The sequence below is a fragment of the Phalangium opilio genome, unplaced genomic scaffold (assembly GCF_054372755.1).
Source record: "Phalangium opilio isolate 3A_F unplaced genomic scaffold, DU_Popi_V2 ptg000014l_1, whole genome shotgun sequence".
Classification (NCBI taxonomy): domain Eukaryota; kingdom Metazoa; phylum Arthropoda; class Arachnida; order Opiliones; family Phalangiidae; genus Phalangium; species Phalangium opilio.
In genome coordinates, this window is record NW_028324149.1 from 3,615,854 (window position 1) to 3,635,121 (window position 19,268).

General features: G+C 39.6%; 1 protein-coding gene across 15 annotated transcripts; it reads right to left on the reverse strand.

Moving 5' to 3' along the window:
- Positions 1 to 534: 534 nt before the first annotated feature.
- On the reverse strand, positions 535 to 19,257 carry LOC149705134 (suppressor of lurcher protein 1-like). Of its 15 annotated transcripts, XM_089865353.1 has the most exons (19): positions 18,428 to 19,257; positions 15,092 to 15,265; positions 11,618 to 11,680; positions 11,275 to 11,452; positions 10,940 to 11,148; positions 10,659 to 10,866; positions 10,386 to 10,594; positions 10,278 to 10,319; positions 10,025 to 10,208; positions 9,763 to 9,956; positions 9,447 to 9,666; positions 9,164 to 9,381; positions 8,923 to 9,090; positions 8,727 to 8,856; positions 8,572 to 8,642; positions 8,377 to 8,490; positions 5,992 to 8,310; positions 5,298 to 5,506; positions 4,375 to 4,790 (listed from the first exon to the last, which is right to left on the reverse strand). In XM_089865353.1, exons 2-17 carry the CDS (start codon positions 15,255 to 15,257, stop codon positions 8,081 to 8,083), a joined length of 2,604 nt encoding a protein of 867 aa, XP_089721479.1. In that variant the 5' UTR covers positions 15,258 to 15,265; positions 18,428 to 19,257; the 3' UTR covers positions 4,375 to 4,790; positions 5,298 to 5,506; positions 5,992 to 8,080. The 15 variants fall into 15 exon arrangements, with proteins under 15 accessions (XP_089721478.1, XP_089721476.1, XP_089721477.1 ...); XM_089865354.1 differs by lacking the exons at positions 15,092 to 15,265; positions 18,428 to 19,257 and adding an exon at positions 12,608 to 12,994; XM_089865352.1 differs by lacking the exons at positions 8,377 to 8,490; positions 8,572 to 8,642; positions 8,727 to 8,856; ... (11 more) ...; positions 15,092 to 15,265; positions 18,428 to 19,257 and adding an exon at positions 535 to 741 and having other exon boundaries at positions 804 to 4,790; positions 5,992 to 6,080; positions 6,253 to 6,357; positions 6,468 to 8,080.
- Between the last annotated feature and the right edge of the window lie 11 nt (positions 19,258 to 19,268).

A 19,268-nucleotide genomic window follows, 5' to 3' on the forward strand; every position in this document is an offset into this window, starting at 1 on the left:
ATTTCAGTGAGAAACTTCGAACCAGGTTCTAGTACCATAAGTTTATAAGATATGTTCCATAAGTATGACACTACATATACTTCGTAAGGCTAGAATTGACTACACTTGGTTAATTTTGCAGTCCATCTTCCTATTCAGTCTGTACTAAGTCTTTGATAGCAGCACCTCACCAGGCGTCGATTTACCTCAATTCTATGACCTACGTCACTTCATTGCAAGCTCTTAGTGACCATTTTCATACTAATGGAACATATCTTATGATTTTATGGTATACTAAGTGTTGCTCTTAAACGTATGATTTCACGCGGGTCCAAATATGGTTGAAATTTAACATGATTCACCATTGCATGCAAAAAACAACGTAAGAAAAACTTGTTTACAAGGAAATTTTACGAGGCGATGTCTCTCCAGCTTTCTCGGATAATCTTACGAGGAACTGGTATAATCCTTTCGCTAGAAATTGTCTTAAAAATAAACCAGAACGATTTGAAGTTTGATAAAATTCTTGAATTACTTTTTTCAATTGAAATGGGGTTTCGTTAAATTAATTTAATTTTAAGTCCTTAAAATTAAGTTACATCGGTATTCTATCTATGAAATTGAACGGTAATTAACTTCCGTAATAAATACTCAATGTCTAATGAAGGACAATTGTTGTAATTTCGGTAACAGCCCGATTTTGAAATTGATTCCACAATAATGTCGCTTTTAGAATTGGTGTTATAAAACTCCGAACTCCTCCTACGATACGAATTAAAATTTAATCTAATTTTAATTATATTAATTAGTCGTAAATAACTTACCGTAATCTAAGAACTACATTCAAATTCGTTGTTCGTCTTCTTAGCAATTTTAACAAGTAATTAACTTCGCATAGTAACCTAGTATCGCATTGATTCGAGTTATTCTCTTGAAGGACACGTTTAATATATTTTGATATTGTCTCTTCAATTTGATTGTCTTCATTAAGGTCACTAGGAAGGGCGCTATTATCAACCGCTTTTGAAGTTTCACTAACGAATCTCAAATTCCAAGCCCCGTTGAAAACAGGTTCGGAGTAACCATCATCCTGAGACCCGTCTTTCTGGTAATGTCTTGCTAAACTATCCTTACTGTCTCGTGGTTCATTAGAACTGGCGAAACTATCGTGCTTGTAGTTAGTCTTGGTGTAACTACTGTCCAGTAACCTGGGTCCATAGTTAATGTTGGCCAAAGTACCGTCCCAAGACCGGTGATCATAATCAGGTTTATAGACGTGGCTTGCGTTACCATTCGAAGGTTGGAGAATATAACAAGTACCAATGGTACACGGCTTCAGTCCCGAATGATCCAATTGGTACAGTTTATAGTAATTATAGACGTAGACCGGTTTCGACTCCAAGTTAATGGCGTACACTCGTGGCTCTCCTCTGAAACTCAAATCAGTATCGTTATCTCTTCTACGGCTAACTTGCACTGATTTGGTACTAGTGACCTGATCATTTTCAGTTTCCACGTCATCATTTACATTTTCACCACCACTATCATCCTCTTCAACATCACCAATAACTTCAGTCGTAATGTTTGACGTCACAACCGGAACTTCTAGTGGTGTTATGGTAACAGATTCATTCATTAAGTGGGTAGTGATTAGTTGTTGAATACTAATAACGTCATCGGAGTTAGAAGCTCCGATTGGATCGGTGTTGTTAGGCTTAGGATGGGCGATTTTTACAATGTAATAGTACGAGTACTTGGACGGCTGAGTTGTATTAATGTTTAATGATTGAATTTGAGCTTGGTTTAGGAGAGATGCGTCATTCGTGGTTACTTGCGGCGTTGGGTAGCTCGTTGGGGTTAAGTGCTGAGAACCAGAAGCGGGGTTGTACGAATCTTTTGTAGAGGAAGGTTTTTGTAACTGTGGTAAGGTTACTTGCGCGACATTCCCGGGAATGGAGATCTGTTGATGACTTAATTGCACGTTGAAAGGTGGTTGGTGTATATTGTAGTTGGGATTGGAACCAGTATATACTACTGGTATTTGTAGTTGAACCGGACTAAAATTCGTTTGAAGTTGTTGAGGATTATATCCAGATGGTGACTGTGGAATTTTATATCCAATACTTGGTTGTAGATATTTCGAACCTTTAGCGGGTAATTCTTGGTGGTTGTAAATTGCAGTGGGGAACTGTTGATGATTGTAATTTGCAGGGTAACCGGTAGTAGGTGATTGTTGACGATTGTAGCCAAGCGGAGGTAACTGCTGATGATTGTAGCCAGCAGAAAGGGGTTGTTGAGGATTGTACCCAACTTTAGGTGGCCTGTGAAGATTGTACCCAAGATTGGGTGACTGTTGAGGATTATACCCAACATTATTTGACTGTTGAGGAAAGTAATTGGCCATAGGTAACTGTTGACTGTAACCAGCATTTGGTAATTGCTGATGATTGTAGCCTGCACTAGGTAGATGTTGAGGAAAGTAATTTACAGAACGTAACTGTTGATAATTGCTATTTGTTGGAGGTATTTGTTGATAATTGCTATTTGGTGGGGACAGTTGTTGATAATTGCTATTTTGTTGAGACATTTGTTGAAAATTGCTAATTGGTGGAGATATTTGTTGATTATTGCTATTTGGTGAAGAAATTTGTTGATAATTGCTATTTGCTGGGTATATTTGTTGATAATTGCTATTTGGTGGGGAAATTTGTTGATAATTGCTATTTGGTGGGGAAATTTGTTGATAATTACTATTTGGTGGGGAAATTTGTTGATAATTGCTATTTGGTGGAGAAATTTGTTGATAATTGTTATTTGCAGTGTGTACTTGTTGATTATTATAAACCATAGGTCTATTAAACCCTGCTGGCGACTGTTGATGAGGGTAAATATTTAGAGATTGTGGTTGCTGTTGGTAATTAAACGTAGCAGTTCCAGGTTGTTGACCATTAGCAGCTACGTTCGCTATAGGATTGAACGGTACCAATTTTTGCAGCTGATTGTAAGTATTTAGCGGTTGCTGAGGATTAAATCCAACTGTTGCTTGTGGTTGTTGTCGATTGTGTCCAATTGGGAGATTATGATGAACGAAATTGTTAGGACCATATCCCGCGGTTGTCCCAGTATAAGCGGGAATCATGGGTAAACCAGCTGGGTTGAGCCTTGTAAAATGTTGAGCTTGTCTTTGAACAGGTTGGGTTTGGTACGGATGTTGGGCTTGAAGTTGACCGGGTTGAACTACCTGTTGACCACGATTAAAATGATGGTTCATTGTTGGTGAAACTGGTCGAACGGGATTATATACGATATGTTGAGAGCGATGGCTATAAGCCACACTTTGCGGAACAACAGTCGCTCCTACTGGTCCCGTTACGGGTTGACCAGGATGAGCACCACCTTGTAACGGCGTCAAACGTACAGGGGGTATTATATTAGTCGCGTGGATATGAATATGAGGTTTAACCATCGCAGAACTCAAGGGGTGATTGGGTATGACGAATTTCAGCACATTTTTATCCTGGTTCGGTTTAGTATCACTTTGTTTATGATTTGGTTTGTTCTTCAACGTACCGATAACCGCTTTTGCCATCGCTAGGGCCTTGATGGACGCCAGACCGCTTAAAGGGTTCGATATTTTAATGGGAGTTTTGATGGGGGCCAAGAGTACGTTGAAAGACAGTGGTGACAGTAAATTCACCGCCGTTGCAGCCGTTGTTGAGAGCAATATTAAATATAGCAGGTTCTTCATGACTGACATCTAAAAATAATTGAATTTGTTTTAAAATATTGTTAAAGATGTCTAATGAAAATCACAAAAAGATTTTGACTTTAAACTCTTCATAATCCAAACCTACGGTCCGTTGTAAATAAAATTATTTTGAAAACCATTTGTCTATACAGGATATTCCAAAAAGGACTGTCTACCACTTTAAATAATTACAAATTAAAGTTTTCTGCAAACTTACCAATTAATTTTCAAATTGATAAATCCATAGGGATGAACAAAATTGAAGTTAAACCTTTCGGAGTACACCTAGGACCGAAACTAAGCGAAAAATGACGAGAGTATATTGGTACTCGATTTCTATATCGTGCTCTTGGATAATCGCAACATTTGATCTTCACTATTTTCGCAAGAGCGACCAATCAAATCCTACCTGTAAGACTATTCCGGCCATGATCTTTAAACGATATGACGACCGATATTGAAAATGATAGCGAAAAGCATATATATCGAAATAATTGATAATTATCAGTTGGTAATATATGGGACGATTAAATAGGTTTAGAGGACAGTCAATGAAAGTAGTGAATCCATTACTGATAGCTGTGAACTTACAGAATTATATAATCAACTTATGCTATTGTAAACGTAAGCAAGTAAAAATTGAAATATTTCGATTGCTTCAACGTAGAGTATTAGTTTTAATGATTGTAAAGTTAGGTTATAGGAGTTTGTCAAAAAAATAGTTAATAAAATAGTTAGATTAGTTAATAGTTATTTTCGTCAACGTTTCTATGTCGTTAGCAATAGAAAAGAGAGTTTTAGACTCTAGTTACTAGTAATGTAAAAAGTTAATAAGAATAGCTGAAGGCACAACGAGTTAGTATCACAGTTTTTACGAGTGGCGGGTTCACATTTAAAGTAAATTACCCGTAGAAGTATACAAAAACTTGTTAAAAAAATAAATAAATAGTAAATTCATAATTCGAAGGGTTTCTTGGCTCCAACTTCCAATTTGCAATTAGGGCAATAGTGAACAATGTCTTTGCTGAAGTTCGTCACCAAAGGAACCCAAAATAAAGGACATCTTCAAATAAAAATAAAAAAAAATTGTTTAATTAGCATAGAGTAGTGTCAGTATTACGTATGCAAACGTCATCAGCTCAGTGCCATCCCCCCTACTGGGCGCGTACAGTATCCCCTAGAGGGAGGGATACACAGTCTACACCCCCTTTCTAACGAAGCTAGTCCATAAAGGTTCCGCATCGATCCGGACATTAGGTACTTAAATATTCCATTACTTTCGGATTTTATGTCTTAAGTTGACACCAATTTTTAATATACTAATATGACAGTACAAACGTTGAAGACTTGGAAAATCATTGTTTCTATGGCAACGATACCAAAACACGTACAAATGGAAGATAGTACTCGGCTATTAGAACGAAATCTATCTCTCTCGTAGGCTAGTACTCTCAGGCGCTGACGTTTATCACCTAAATTTCAACAAGATGGCCCGGGCCACATACACATTTTTGCAAAAGGCCTATTCTTAACTTACGCGTAGAGGAGTTTAATTTGAAAGTCAACTTACATGAGAAGGAAACATAAGGCGCTCATGGTATAAGTCGCCAATCCATTCTCTCTTACGACGGTGGTAACGATATTAGAGTTGCACGCCGGACATACTAGTTGAATAGGACGCTCGGCAAAAAAGGGGCCTTCGTAAACGTCATGAACTTGATTATTTTCAAAACCAATCGCCATTGTACCGCAAAAACCTTAGTCCATTTCCTCAGTATGCTACTTAAACAGAAATAAACGTAGCTAATTAGAGTAAATTTACAGGAATATTTATTATGCAAGATGTGGGAGGAAATTGTATCTTATCTCAATGCTTAGTAAGCCTACTCGAGTCCCCGCCCACTTCACAAGATATCATCGTTACACCTATTTTTAGCCACATGGTCAATTAAGATTTGCATTGAAATCCATAATGCGCATGGAATGAAGCGGGATTTGTAGGCATGACCTCTTTCATTTAAATTAAGGCAATCTGACATAATTAGTGCCGATTATTTTAGGGCTTATCACTTCATGATTTAATTATCTTTCTAAATAAAATAATTTCTAATAAGGTAAAGATCAATGTGGCTACAGTTACTGGCTAAGCCCTCCCAGCCCTAGGGTCATCACTTTCAACAATGATGCGGACACACTTCATTCGCTTAAATCGAATTCTGATCGATCGTAACATATAAACAAAATCACTCTAAATAAAGTCTTACCTGCTTAGTGTAAGTCGTTGTTGGTTACGTCGGGAATCAAGCTCCACAGGTGCTCTTTTGAAACGTATCCGTTCGTGTCATTGGACGAGCTACAAAGTAATCGATTTTGTTGAAGGCTAACGCGACAGACGCTGGCATAAGGACATAAACTTAAGTATTGATCCGTCTTGCTTACGCTAACGTCCCCATTTAAAAAAGCACATTTTACCAAGCAAAGGTTCATTAGACATGTTAACCATAAGTTTGTTAATCTCTGCTTACAAACTGGAGCTTGTCACGAAGTGAATGACGTAGGCCATAGATTCGAGGTAAAGCGACGCCTGGTGAGGCGCTGCTGTCAAAAGGCTTAGTACCGACTAAATAGGACTGCAAAATTAAAAACCGAGTGTAGCCAATCAATTTTCCCTTGTCGTTCTCGAACTAGCTCGAGCTGTAAGTCTCTAACATTACGATTTACGAAGTAAGAAGCGTCATACTTATGGAACATATCACTTATAAACTTATGCTCCCAAGTCTAAATTACAATTATATTGAGTTGCTAGAAAAAGGGTCAAAGTAAACAACAAGCAATCAAACAAACAACTATCTGAAATACATGTACTATGGTATAAGAAATGGTTAGGTTATGCATAACTTCTCCAATAAAATCAAACACTATTAAATATTTTCAATTTAATTAATACATCCGCGTTAATTAGTGAATTAACTAATTATATATAATATACGAATGGATATTTGGGGGTTTTCGATTAAATGACGTATCTATAAAGCTGGCTACATTTTTATTGGCTGGTTTTTCTTCCTTAGTTTTCAGATCGTTACCGACTTCACTCCTTGACCTAAAACGTAATACCTATGATACTTCTAAACGTTGAAGCTTAATTCACTACACCTTTATACATTATTAATTAATTTTTAATTATAGTTAAATATTATAATTATTTTAGCTGCCTTGGAATTTTTTTTTTATTCTTACCTTTTTTATTTTAACCTTTAAAAAAGGTTAATTCATAGATATATGAAATATAAACGAAAGATATTTCATATCTATGATAGATAATACGGTACGGTTTAAGTTCATTTTAGTTAACGTTTCGTTAAACGTTGATAGTTCGTATTCTGAACGAATTAGTCTTTTAGCTGGTTTCTTAAAATTATTTGCACAATTTGCACAATTCTTTTTTTTTTTTAGTTTTGCACAAACGCGGGGGGAAGGGGGGGATGATTTCAAAAAATTATTATTTTTAAAAAGTATTAATACTAACACGTCCCAATTACTGATTGGATCTTTCGGTTGTTGGTTCGGTTCAGTTCATAACGGATGTCGGTCAATTTGGTAAATAATATTAAACCCCTTTAAATTATTTTACGGTTTAATATTTATTATAACGTATTTCAAACGGAAATGATTCTATTCGTTTTCGATTGCCAAAATGTTGTATCTCTAATCGGACAATTATGAATAATGACACTTACGTCACCTTATCATTGAAATACGTATAGATAGAATCATTTCCATAAGAGTGCGTAAACGGCTTAAGTGCCATTTACACGTTTTTTATTATTTTATTGAAAATTTTCTTTTCATCCGCTAGATGTCGTTAATGTCTGACGTAGTTGATTAAAGTAGTCCGCTTCTTACTTTGTTGATGCCAAAGAAAAGCGTGTAGCGCTTTATAAATCCCATACACGTTTTTTAGTACCAGGAACTAAAGTTGGAACCATTAAATAAGCAGACGGTATCAACTGAAGTCACTAACGACATCTAGCGGTAGAAAACTTTCAAAGTGCTTAAATCCTAATAGGACTAAACTCCAAATGACTGAATCAACCGTTTTTTTTTACGAAGAGGGTTTTCGTAGCTAGCTCGAGTCCGGTCCGCGCAGTCGACAACCGAGGGGTTAAACGCTTCACTTTCAATCTGAAATTTCAAGTGTCCAACCCCTCGATCGAAAAAAATCCCGATTTCTATTTTTTTTTCACTAATTATTATAATGTGTCCGAAGTAGTACTACTTGAATTGTTGGGCTCTTCGACGATATTATTAATTCCTGTGTTTGTCTGTCCGTTGCCTGTTGGTGTCCGTTGGTCAAACGCTGTCGACGGAGATGAAATGCATGCCGGGTATTTCCCTGGGGGAAGCGAGGCTTTTCTGTCTGGGCGGCTCGAATGGCGGAGGGACACCTCCGTGTCGTCGCTTCTTGCGCCGCCGACGGCGTTTGCGATGGCACAACACGCAGAGAATAATCGTCGCCAAACAAGCCGATCCCGTGCTCAACCCCGCCACTAAATAGATGTTCAAACCCACAGGGTGCACGCCTGAAACGCATTCAAGGTAAGTGGGCCCGGCTAAAGCATACTCTGGGCGGACTTAATTGTACTTACAGTTGTACTCGTCGGAGTCATCCATGAAACCGCAATTCATGAGACGATTACACTTTAGAGATTCTGATATACAAAATCCGTTGATTTTGCAAACAAAGCCATCGCATTTTGTTACTTTTCAAAATAATTAAATACTTTATTATAACACGTGGTCCTTGTTCCCAAAATTCCTTGGACAATTAAAATGAATCTCACCCGGATCTTTGACTTCAGTCCAAATGGCTTTGAAACCACCGGAGCCAACCGCTTTATCAGCGGTAATAAACCTGGTTGAAAATATTAAGATTAAGCTTGCCTGTTACCGCGGTGTATGGATACCAAAAAAAAAGGTTATTAGTAAATAGACTCACGAAAGTTTAAGAACGTTGGAAGCGGATATAATCATCCTGGAGTCGTTGTTTAGCGTTTCACCGCATAGTTCCATAGGGGGCTGTACCAGGTCGCGCCAGATGCGTACCACGGCCCCCGGGCAACCGCGAGCTAAGTTAATGGTCAGGCAAAATTCAAGTAAAGCCTGGATTAGCTTAAACGTAAAATAAAACTTACAGCTAGGATCTCCTTCAATAAGAAAATATTCGAAGTTGAGGACCACTTTATGGTTGGGTCGTACGGTAATGTACCAGTTGCAGATTTGTCGGTGCGATTCGTAATTGGCTGGAAAGCCAGGTGTCGTCACCATACCGTTTTGAACACCGCTGATATTCTGCCCGCAATCTATAGGCGCATTCAATTTCTGATTTCTCGTCCCGCTCTTCAACAGAGGGGCAATGCAACCTCGAGTACTTACCGCCGAATTTGCTCATTGTGGGCAGAAAGTTATAGGTGGCGCTGAATCCGCTGGCCACTCCTTCGTCATTGGTGAACAAGATGACCTTCATGGCGTTGACTCCTTGATCCGATACGATAGGACCAGGGGCTGTCTTAGCGCAATATCTCCCCATTTTATGCTCTCGACCACTTGGAAAGAGTTCGTAAATTTCGAGCCAATCTTCCGTACACTGTTCACTAAAGGAATAAGGCTCTCCCTCAATACCAGGGTGTCAGTGACGTCAATTTTGCAAAGAACTTACTTGTATCCTATGATGTCATCAGGGGTTTTGGTTCGGAAGTAATTGAAAACGAATTTGATTTGTTCGCCGGGTAGACCCGTGAAGAAGTACTCGCAATGCGTATTGCAGGGATAGTTGGCCGGGTAGCGCGGAGAATTGAAGTCCCCCGTCTTGCTGCTTTCGCTCATGTAGGTGAAGTGACAAGTTCCGTCCGGTGACGCTGTCCCCGGGACTTTGTAGTCTACCCGAGCCAAAAGACCCGCATGAACCCTTCTGCCACAGTCGCTCCACCCTTAGCTACGCCACCGCCCATGAAAGACCCTGTACAAGTACTTACCAGTTTCAAAGGTGTAATGCGCTTTGAATCCCTGACCCTGTGAGGAACCGCTACTAAACACCATCATAAGCCTCGGTCCTTCCGACTCGACGGAAGGCGGCAACTGTTGTCCGCAGAAGACGTGATCGAATTCGTCCACCGCGCTTCTCTCCTCTTGCCCCTGCAGGTAAATCTTCAGATAGCCCTCCGTGCACCTGTTCAACATCAATCACTCCAATTCGCTAACTTTCAAAAAGACCTAACACTGGTAACCAACGCTTACTCGGCATCATTGCTCTGTATTTCGAATTTTTCGAAGTCTACTCGAACTTTTTCCAGGTACTGGGCGTCTTGGAGACCGTAAATATAATAACGGCAGACAATATTGGGATGGTACAGGAAGGGATAATTGGGCGAATAGACAGTCCCGTTTGATTCCTTACGACTAAGAATCTTTTGATCGCATTCTGTACGTACAAACAAGAACTAAGTTTAGCCTACCCAAGACGTACGACGAGAACATAGCATCAACCTACCCGTTCCTCTAATATGTTCACCATCATTTTTACCAATAAAACCTGTAGATTACCAGGCGGAGACGATTAGAAGAGAGTTTTCGATAGGCCTAGGTCGCGTATTCTTACCTAAATTAACAAATCTCTCGCTGAATTCAAACTGTCCTGAGAAGCCCCGATTCTGAGAGTCGGCGGTTCTCTGGAGCGTGTTGAACAAAACTAAGAGATTTTCGGCTGAAGAATAAACAACCAGGTTGCGCTGTTGTCCGCAAAATGTCCCGATAGGGGGCGCTTCAATCGTGGCCCCGTCGTAAACCTTGACAACGTCGAATGGACAACTGCCGTCGAAAAGGGAAAATTAACTTCTATCGGAGAAGGTACGAAGTTGAGGATTCAACGTACTGAGCGCCTCCGTAAAATAGATCAAAGTCCATAAACTCGAGGCGAACTCTCTGTCCCTTCCTACCCAAGAACCTGTATTGACACTGTAGGTTTTTGGGGTACGTTCCTGGATACGTGGGCGCCAGGATGTCGCCTTCTCGTTTTCGGTCGCTGTAGATGGTGAAACTGCATACTGTGTTTGGTGTTGGAGTACCAACCACATATTGCGCTAACATAAAATCAATCAACATCCCTAAGCCTCGTGGTTCGAAACGGACTCGATAGAAAATCGGAATACTTACAGGCGTTGAGGAACTCGTATGTACCTTGGAAGACATCTCCATCTACGCTCGTTTCGTCGGTGTAAAAGCCAACTACTAAAGTGCGGTGCATGGAAATTCGTCGCCGAGGGACGATTCGCCCGCAATATCTCCCCCCGAACGGAGACTTGATCAGCTCCGTCGTAGGCTCAGCAACTTCAGTATAAAGATCCAGGTACTCGTGGTTGCATCTGAAAACGTAGAATATAATAAATAGGCACCCCCCCTCGAAAGCCCCTATGGCAGACCCAAACTTAGGCATTATAGGGTTATCTTGTTGGGTTTCGTTCGCATTCGCTACTTGAGGAGTAACTTACTCAGGCGGTGATCCGCGTAAATTAAAATTGGTGAATCTGATTTGAACTCTTTCGTTTTCGGCGGCGATGAAAGTGTAAATGCACTGATGATAATATTTCTCGGGATTTCTAAGAATGGGTGCCGCGAATGAGCCGTTTCGAGCACCATCTGGACTACTGATAAACATACGGTCGCATTCTGAAATCAAAGAAATCACCGAGATTAAATTTAAAAAACACCAGCCCAATTCCTAAATTAAACTGAAAAATGAAGAGTCATTTTTCTGTCGAATATAAAAAGAATCGCTTTCAGTTCCACACGTTATCCATTAACTCATTAATAAAATTAATTAATAGAACGTACTCGGGGTCCTTGTTGGTGAAGGGGTGGTGACAGCGTTACTCACGGCAGCGGACCCGGCGGTAACTGTAACGAGAAAACGAAAAAAAAAGCTCATTTAAAACTCCGGTGATGACGGTAGATGCGCAACTTCCATTATAGAAGCGGTAAGTGTCCAATCAATGTCGAGAAATATCGATCCAAAGTTACTATTTCTGTTATTGTCATTTCAGGAGGAAAAGGTGTCGGTAAAAGTATTATGGTTTGCAAGAAATCTGTCATTTAATAAATAAAAGTTTCGAGTCAAGCGCGTTGAGTGACTTTAATTCGAAAAAAAGACGGTCTGTCGGTCGGCTCTTCAAACGGCTCTCGATGATTCTATTTCAATCACAAATCCTGTTCGAAGATGACACATTTTACTCGTCCGTAATTTGTTTATTTTGTGACGCTCGACATTTCCCTTCTATAACAGATGGCTACGTTTAATTCGTTCAACCAAAGTTTAGAACCTATAAATACCGTACAAGAATCTACACGACGACGATCAAACCAAACTCATTTAAATGGATTCAGAAGTTAGTAATAAAATTATACGAAGTATGGGATCGTACATAGTCACGTTTCAGATTATTTACCATAAGGACAGTAAGCAGTATACAATATTAAAATTTATATTAACGGACAGTCGAAATGAAGGCAGAATCATCTTAGTTATGCCCTAAGGAAGGTATAGGGTTGGGTTTCTATAATTTTCAGCCATTTGTCCATCCAAGATGCTAATTGGAAGTTAAATCTTTCATGGTTAGTGTGTAACTACTACTTATAATAGTTAAATGAACATCCCCTGTACTTTAAACGCCACTAAATAAGCACTGCCATTTATATTAACAAAGATTAAGTACCACAGTTAGGATATTTGATCTTAAGTAACTTAAGCACCGGCCACTTCGCGATGCCTCGACGGGCAAATCATTCAGGAACAAGGCGCGATAAAATAAAGTAAACAAACCATACCTTATACTGGCGATGAACACTCGCTGCCTCTCTAAACGAGGAAACTGTTTTGCATATAAATGATAATTACGATGAGAAATACTGTCAACAAAATCAATACAAAGCCGACGGCAACGAGCAACATGACTAGGTATGAAGTAACGTCGCCAAACTATCTTAAGAAAACCTGTAGCGTACCCGTAGCTATAGCCGCGAGGCTCCCGGTAAAGAAATACGGCCGGGGACACTAGGTGCTAAATTTTCACCGTTGCTCTGGTAACACAACGTTCCGGACTTGAACTATCTACAGCACCAGCCTTTCTGGTCTTCATCCTCAACAGTAGCTTTCTTATACATCCCTTCTACCATCTTCGCATCATCTAGACCAACCCCTTAACGCCTCGCTTCATATCCACGCCAACTCCTCTGAGAGATGGTAGCCTAAGACTAGCAAACGATAATGATGATTATAGGACAGAAGTACGTACGGTGAGTGAGTCGAAAATCAACCTGACTGATTTTGCCACAAGGGACACAACCTAAACACGTTATGATCATTGGAATCACGCTTTAAAGATGATCCCTTAAGAAACTGGAAGACAGTGATTTCTAATTTAATTAAGGGGTCATTCTTAAAACACTCCAATCAATCGTAACTAGTTTAGGGGTTGTCCATTGTGGCAAAATGTCATAGAACCTTTTTTTGACTCAAAATCGCCCTTCAAACAAACCCACTGCGTTTTGGCCCCTACCACCCTTTTGAGAACCCCCTGTATTTACAGAAAGTTAATTGATAATTGTTTTTGGTACTAAATAATTAGGATCAAATAGTTTCAGCGCATTTACACAAATTCACGAGTCAATTACGACTCTATTGAGGAAGTGAAATGTCCCGACACTTCTGGCGATTTTAAAATAGGAAATATAACCTGTACAAGAATTAATACTCTGTCGAATTTTGAAATGACCACACGATCGCACCCTCCGCCGTTACTCTTGACAAAACTGTCGAGGCTTTCGAAGAAGGTAAATATTGACGACGGATTTCGATCGAAGAGAACCGTGCGCGAATTCAGATTTTCCTCAAAAGCCACCCCTAGCACATACTCAACACCTAAAAGGACAAATCCCTTCCGTTCTGAGCGCGTAATTAATATTTAAAGGGGCCTTTAGAGATGACGCGTTTTTAAGTTGAATATATGTTTATTATTTGCTATGACCACTAGATGGGTCTCTTAGTGACCAATTCACCGGAAACGGAAACCGGGAAAGCCTGCTGAGACTACATATCCGTAACCCGAATTGACCAAGGAAGAAATCTCAGTAGGAAATGACCCTATTCCAACCCTGTTTGAAGGAGATATTTTCAGAACATAGATGGAGCATCAATCTTTTTCATTTTTCCCTCTCTATATACCTCTAAGGCAGACCCATACTTACGCGTTATAGGGTTACGGCTTCTCTGATTACAATACGGCGCAAAAAAATGGATAAAGGACTTTAACCTTTGAACTTTAATATAATTATTTCTCGTCTGTCATACTTTTAAGTCTCATTTGTCAATTCCAAACCTAAGTTCAAATGCCATTGTAACTTTTGCTTGTTTATTTTACTTTTCAACCGTATACAAGTATATCGAGCAAACAGTCGAGCAAACTGGCAAATGCCACGGAACTTAAATCAATAGAAAAAAAAAAGAGAAAAGGGGGTGGTTCGATAAGCCCCCCCCTAACCATTGCCTGCCCCTAATCAATACTGCGCATCCTTCTTCAAAGGAATAGTTCCGGATCATTTTATTGTATTTAGTATTTAAGTTGTCAGTACGGTGTACATACGCTTTTGATTACGAGAAATCAATCGAAATGAATTTAGTTTCGTTTCGCAATCGCAAATACTCTTAAGACCAGAGTTTGCTTTGCAATCACGTGCAGAGTAAACGAATTGCATTATTTATTATTTAAGCAGCACGCGACGAGAGAAGTTTCACGCGCTGGCTTTTGGCGCGTGAAATTGCTATTAACCTCTACCTTAACAACGCGGCAGTCACTAATCACGTGGTTAAAACACGCGGAATTTCAAAAGGGTATCAAAGGCTTAACGAATATTAATGCATTCACAAATCTCGTGACATTACTCTATAAGTGGACCCTTTTTTAAAAAAAAGAGGCGTACGTAGTCGTATGTGGACCCAAAGACGTTAGACATGACTTCAAAGTTACTAGCACGCACTAAAGTCCTTAACTTACAGCTCGAGCTAGTTCGAGAACGACAAGCGAGAATTGCAGACAACACTCTGTGGTTAATTTTTCATTCCACCTAGGCCTATTTAGCCTGCATTACTAAGTATTTGACAGCAGCGCCTCACAAAGCTTCGCTTTACCTCGAATCTATGACCTACCTCATTCACTTTTTGACAAGCTCTCAATTAACCAGTGACAAACTTATGGGGGTAACATATCTTATGAACTTATGGTTTAATTAATTGAAAGTTGAATTTGTACTTACCAAAGGCATGGGCATTTGGTAGGAAAAACAGTATCCAGACGAGTGATAACACGATGGAGTGACGACGACGTATTTGACAGTTTCTGTTGATGGTATGTGAAATACGCGTTGCGAGAAATTTCTGTGAGATTCCCAGGACGCTTCCACCCATGGTCCCGATCGCCATCTCCGCTCCTGACACCAAAAATTAAATTAGGTTATCACGAAGGACCGTAAGAGCTGACCACTTCGATGGTGGTCGGCAACAATAGGTTAATAATAAAATTAATGCTCCGGAATTGCATGAGTTTTCCTAACCATTTCTTAAACTAACCTCGAACAAATAACAGGCAATTACGAAATTTTGATTTTCAGTCGCGTCTCTACGCTTAAAATCTTTAAATCATTCGTAACTTGAATGTTTAGAGAGATAGGTGATAGAACATATTTGACTCAAAAACTGACTGCCCGCTCTCCTATAATTACCACCCTTTTTGGAACATCATGTATATGTCAGAAGGGGATAATAGGAGAAGGATGACACTCTGTATCCTTTTAATACTTTAGTTATGAAACATGAATCTTCCCAGGCTCACCCTATTTGTTTGTTTTCACGCTCATCAAACTTCAGATGGGTAACTATCGCACCGAGGGGTGAATTCTATAACTGTTTGGTATTAAATCCTCAGTAATCAACCAACAAACCTTGATTGTCTTGACGTGGGACAAAAATCCACAAGCGCGTGCGCCTTGACAAATAGTAACTTTGAGTACTCCAAATGTTAATTCTGATGTTGGGAAGAATCGTGTTTCATTTTCCCCGCCGCTTTGTGGCACACTTCTCTCGAAGAGAAGTATTTATATACTTCTGATAATCTGTTTACTAAATTGATTTATCTAAGACATTTGATAACTAAACGTAGCCTAATTATTCCCACCACGTTATTGCGGCACAGGGACCTTTTCTCAGTGTGTTTAGTTTAAGAGAGCTTATCCCTATCGTGTTTTCTCTAGCAGTAACTTCACTCGTAAAGAAGGATATACCGGAAAAACGTTCCGCCTACAATAAAGCAGTCGTGCGTGAAGCCAGTGGCAGCGAGTAGCCGTCCTTTTTCGAATTTAGCGTTTCAGCTAAACTAAACAAAATATGCCTTACGTACTCCATAGTTAAAACTGTATAAAATGCTTTCTTCAAGAACCCTTACAAAAATGTATTCTTTTTTAATATACTTGAAAAATATATATCTATTTATTGTATTGTATTTATTCCTTAGCTAATCGAAAATCGGGAACATGAACATGGTTGGATCGCATGGTTGGAAATTTTTATGAATTTTGAGGAAATGTAAACAGACTTATGGAACATATCCCATGAACTTATGGTATCGTTACTATAGGGATAAATATACGGTAGCTTTAATAGAAATTGGGGGGAATACCTACCGCAGGGTTCATACCACTTATGGAAAACAAATTTCACTGAGATTTCCAGGTTTTTCCCCACATACTTCCCTGAATTTTCCAGAGTTACGAGCCTCCAAAGTTTAGTGTAATGCTATCCCTATGGAGGGGGTTGTTTGTTTACGTTTTGCTTAATTTCTCGGCCCCTGTTTGTCGTAGCCCTAAGTTTATAGTATGGTTGGATGGGGGAAAATTGGACTATAACATACTCAAAGGACATCCCCGTATCTCTAGTAGAACCAGAGTTACGAGCCTCCAAAGTTGGGTGTGATGCTATTCGTATGGCATGTTTACGAACATTTTGCTTAATTAGTAATTACTCGGCCCCTGTTTGTCGTAGCCCTAAGGTTTTAGTATCCTTGTATGGGGGACAAATTTGACTATAACATACTCAAAGGACATCCCCGTATCTCTAGTAGAACCCGAGTTATGAGCCTCCAAAATTGGGTGTGATGCTAATCCTATGGAGGGTATGTTCACGAACATTACTCGGCCCCTGTTTGACGCAAATTTCCCTGATTTCCCTGAATTTTGCTAAAAATATTAAATATCCCTGAATTTTCCATGAGGTTTTTGTCAACTATTTATTTCCATGACTTTTCCAGGTTTGTATGAACCCTGCAGTACCGTTTTGGAGAGAAGAACGAACTATTTATTCCAGTAACGTAAATTGGAAATAATTCTTGACCGCATTGAAGCCAATCAATAACAAACAGTCTAGCTCGCTAAAAAAGCCAGTCGATTTTTGGTCTAATGGTTTTTTACTACTTTTTTCTTAAATAGCCGATAATGAAACCTCAGTCAATTTCAAGGGATAGTTGTACGCGACTACTTGTTCAGAGACCTTTTATGGAGTTACGAATTTAAAGGTTTCGTTAAGCTTTTTGGATCTAATTCCCGAACTAAAATGGTACCACGTCATATCCTGTCTCCGTTCACCACTTTAAGGTCAAGCAATCGAAATCAAAATGTTTCTAGACGTTAGACGTTCGCCGTTTATCTTTCTAGAAATACTCGATTTATTCTGAGACATTATAAAGCTATAATGAATTTGTTTTACCTAATAGCAGCATTGTTAAGACATGTCTAATTCCTTGCCATAATGTGAGAAGCAACGAAAATCGTGTTCATTTCGTTATCAAACCTTTTAATTTTCAGTTGATAAGCAAAACCACGAGTACGACAAAAAATAAATGGTGTATCCAATCAACGACCCTCATAGTGCCAAGCACCATAAAAATGTCACGTGTTCAAAATTTGTTACGGAACCCGCTCAAATGCCAATAACTGTTTAAAATAGGCTAAACTACACCACTAGTTTAAAATTCCATCCTAACCCCGGGCTTTGACCTAAACTGATACATCCCTAGCTAGTCTTCAGGCCTAAAATTGGTGCGTGGTCAGAACCCCAGACAACTGAACCCTGACCCCAAAACCGTTCCGATCGCGTTGTACCATTTCGATAGGCCTAAAGTCTAAATTTGAATCGGTGCCCAGACAAATGAACCCCTGACCCCAAAACCGTTCCGATCGCGTTGTACAACAAAGGTCATTCTATCATTTCGATAGGCCTAAAGTCTAAATTTGAATCGGCGCCCAGACAAATGAACCCTGACCCCAAAAACGGTTGCAATCAAGATTGAGGAACAAAGCCTACAAAGGTCATTCATTCACTTCATTATGAACGCGGTCGTTATTAATTATTAAAGTCCATCTACTTAAGTATTAATAAAGCGTGATTAAAAATGATCCGAGCGGTACTCGTCTCAATCGATAATACCTTAAATAAGCTAAGCGAGAAGCTAAGCAAGGCCCACGTGCAGCGCGTTCAATTCTTAAAAATAGGCTTAACCACGTATATTAATCAGGCCTGTGAAAATAAAGAATTAGGCTTACCTTATCGGTGGAAGGCCCTGGATTGTGAAGAGGCTCGCGTTCAGCCCTTCTTAGAAACAATTTCACGCGCACATTTTCTTTCTCATAGCAATCCAATGAACAATTACTTGGCAATAACATAAAAGTAACCCGCCGACGCCACCGCTATAATTTTGCCTTCAATTTAAGGCCCTAAATTTCGGGCCTATTAGATTAAAGGGGAACTCGCGGCGTCTATTTCAATTCAATATACAACTCAATTTTATAAAAGCAACTGTTCTTTTGAGACACCGACCGTTTTCTACGTCGAGTTAAGTTAGGATAAATTCGACATTGTTTTAGGCGGGTATTCCGCGCTAGTGCCGCATCGTTGTACCGCCATCTTGAAGAAGCCCTCTATCGACTCTATCACCCCCGCGATAGGCGCTTCTCCGCTTATTCTTTCCATCTAGGCCTATTTTGGATGCGTCCGTTGCCTAGCAACGCTTCTCCGTTTTAGCTTCTCTCCTAAGTTTGCTATATTCAAACGCCGGGCCTACCTCGCGGTACTATTTTCTTTTCTACGGCATATTACACGGTGTGTTACTACTCCTCGGGGTTGGTACAAAGAGCGTTTTAACTTGGGGAGTTTTTCCCCCTTTACCGGTCCGGGATTGCCGTGCTCATCTTCTTGGATTTGGCTGTAGCTCGCTTTATAGAGGTGTGGGATAGTTAACACCCTTTGACTATGGGAACATCTAGTGGCATTTGTTTAAACTAACCACAGCCGAGACTCGCTTTAAAGCAATAATTTTTGCCAGTAATGACGTCATAAAACGTTACGTATTACTCGACGCCCCCCAAAGTTAAGAAAAAAAATAAG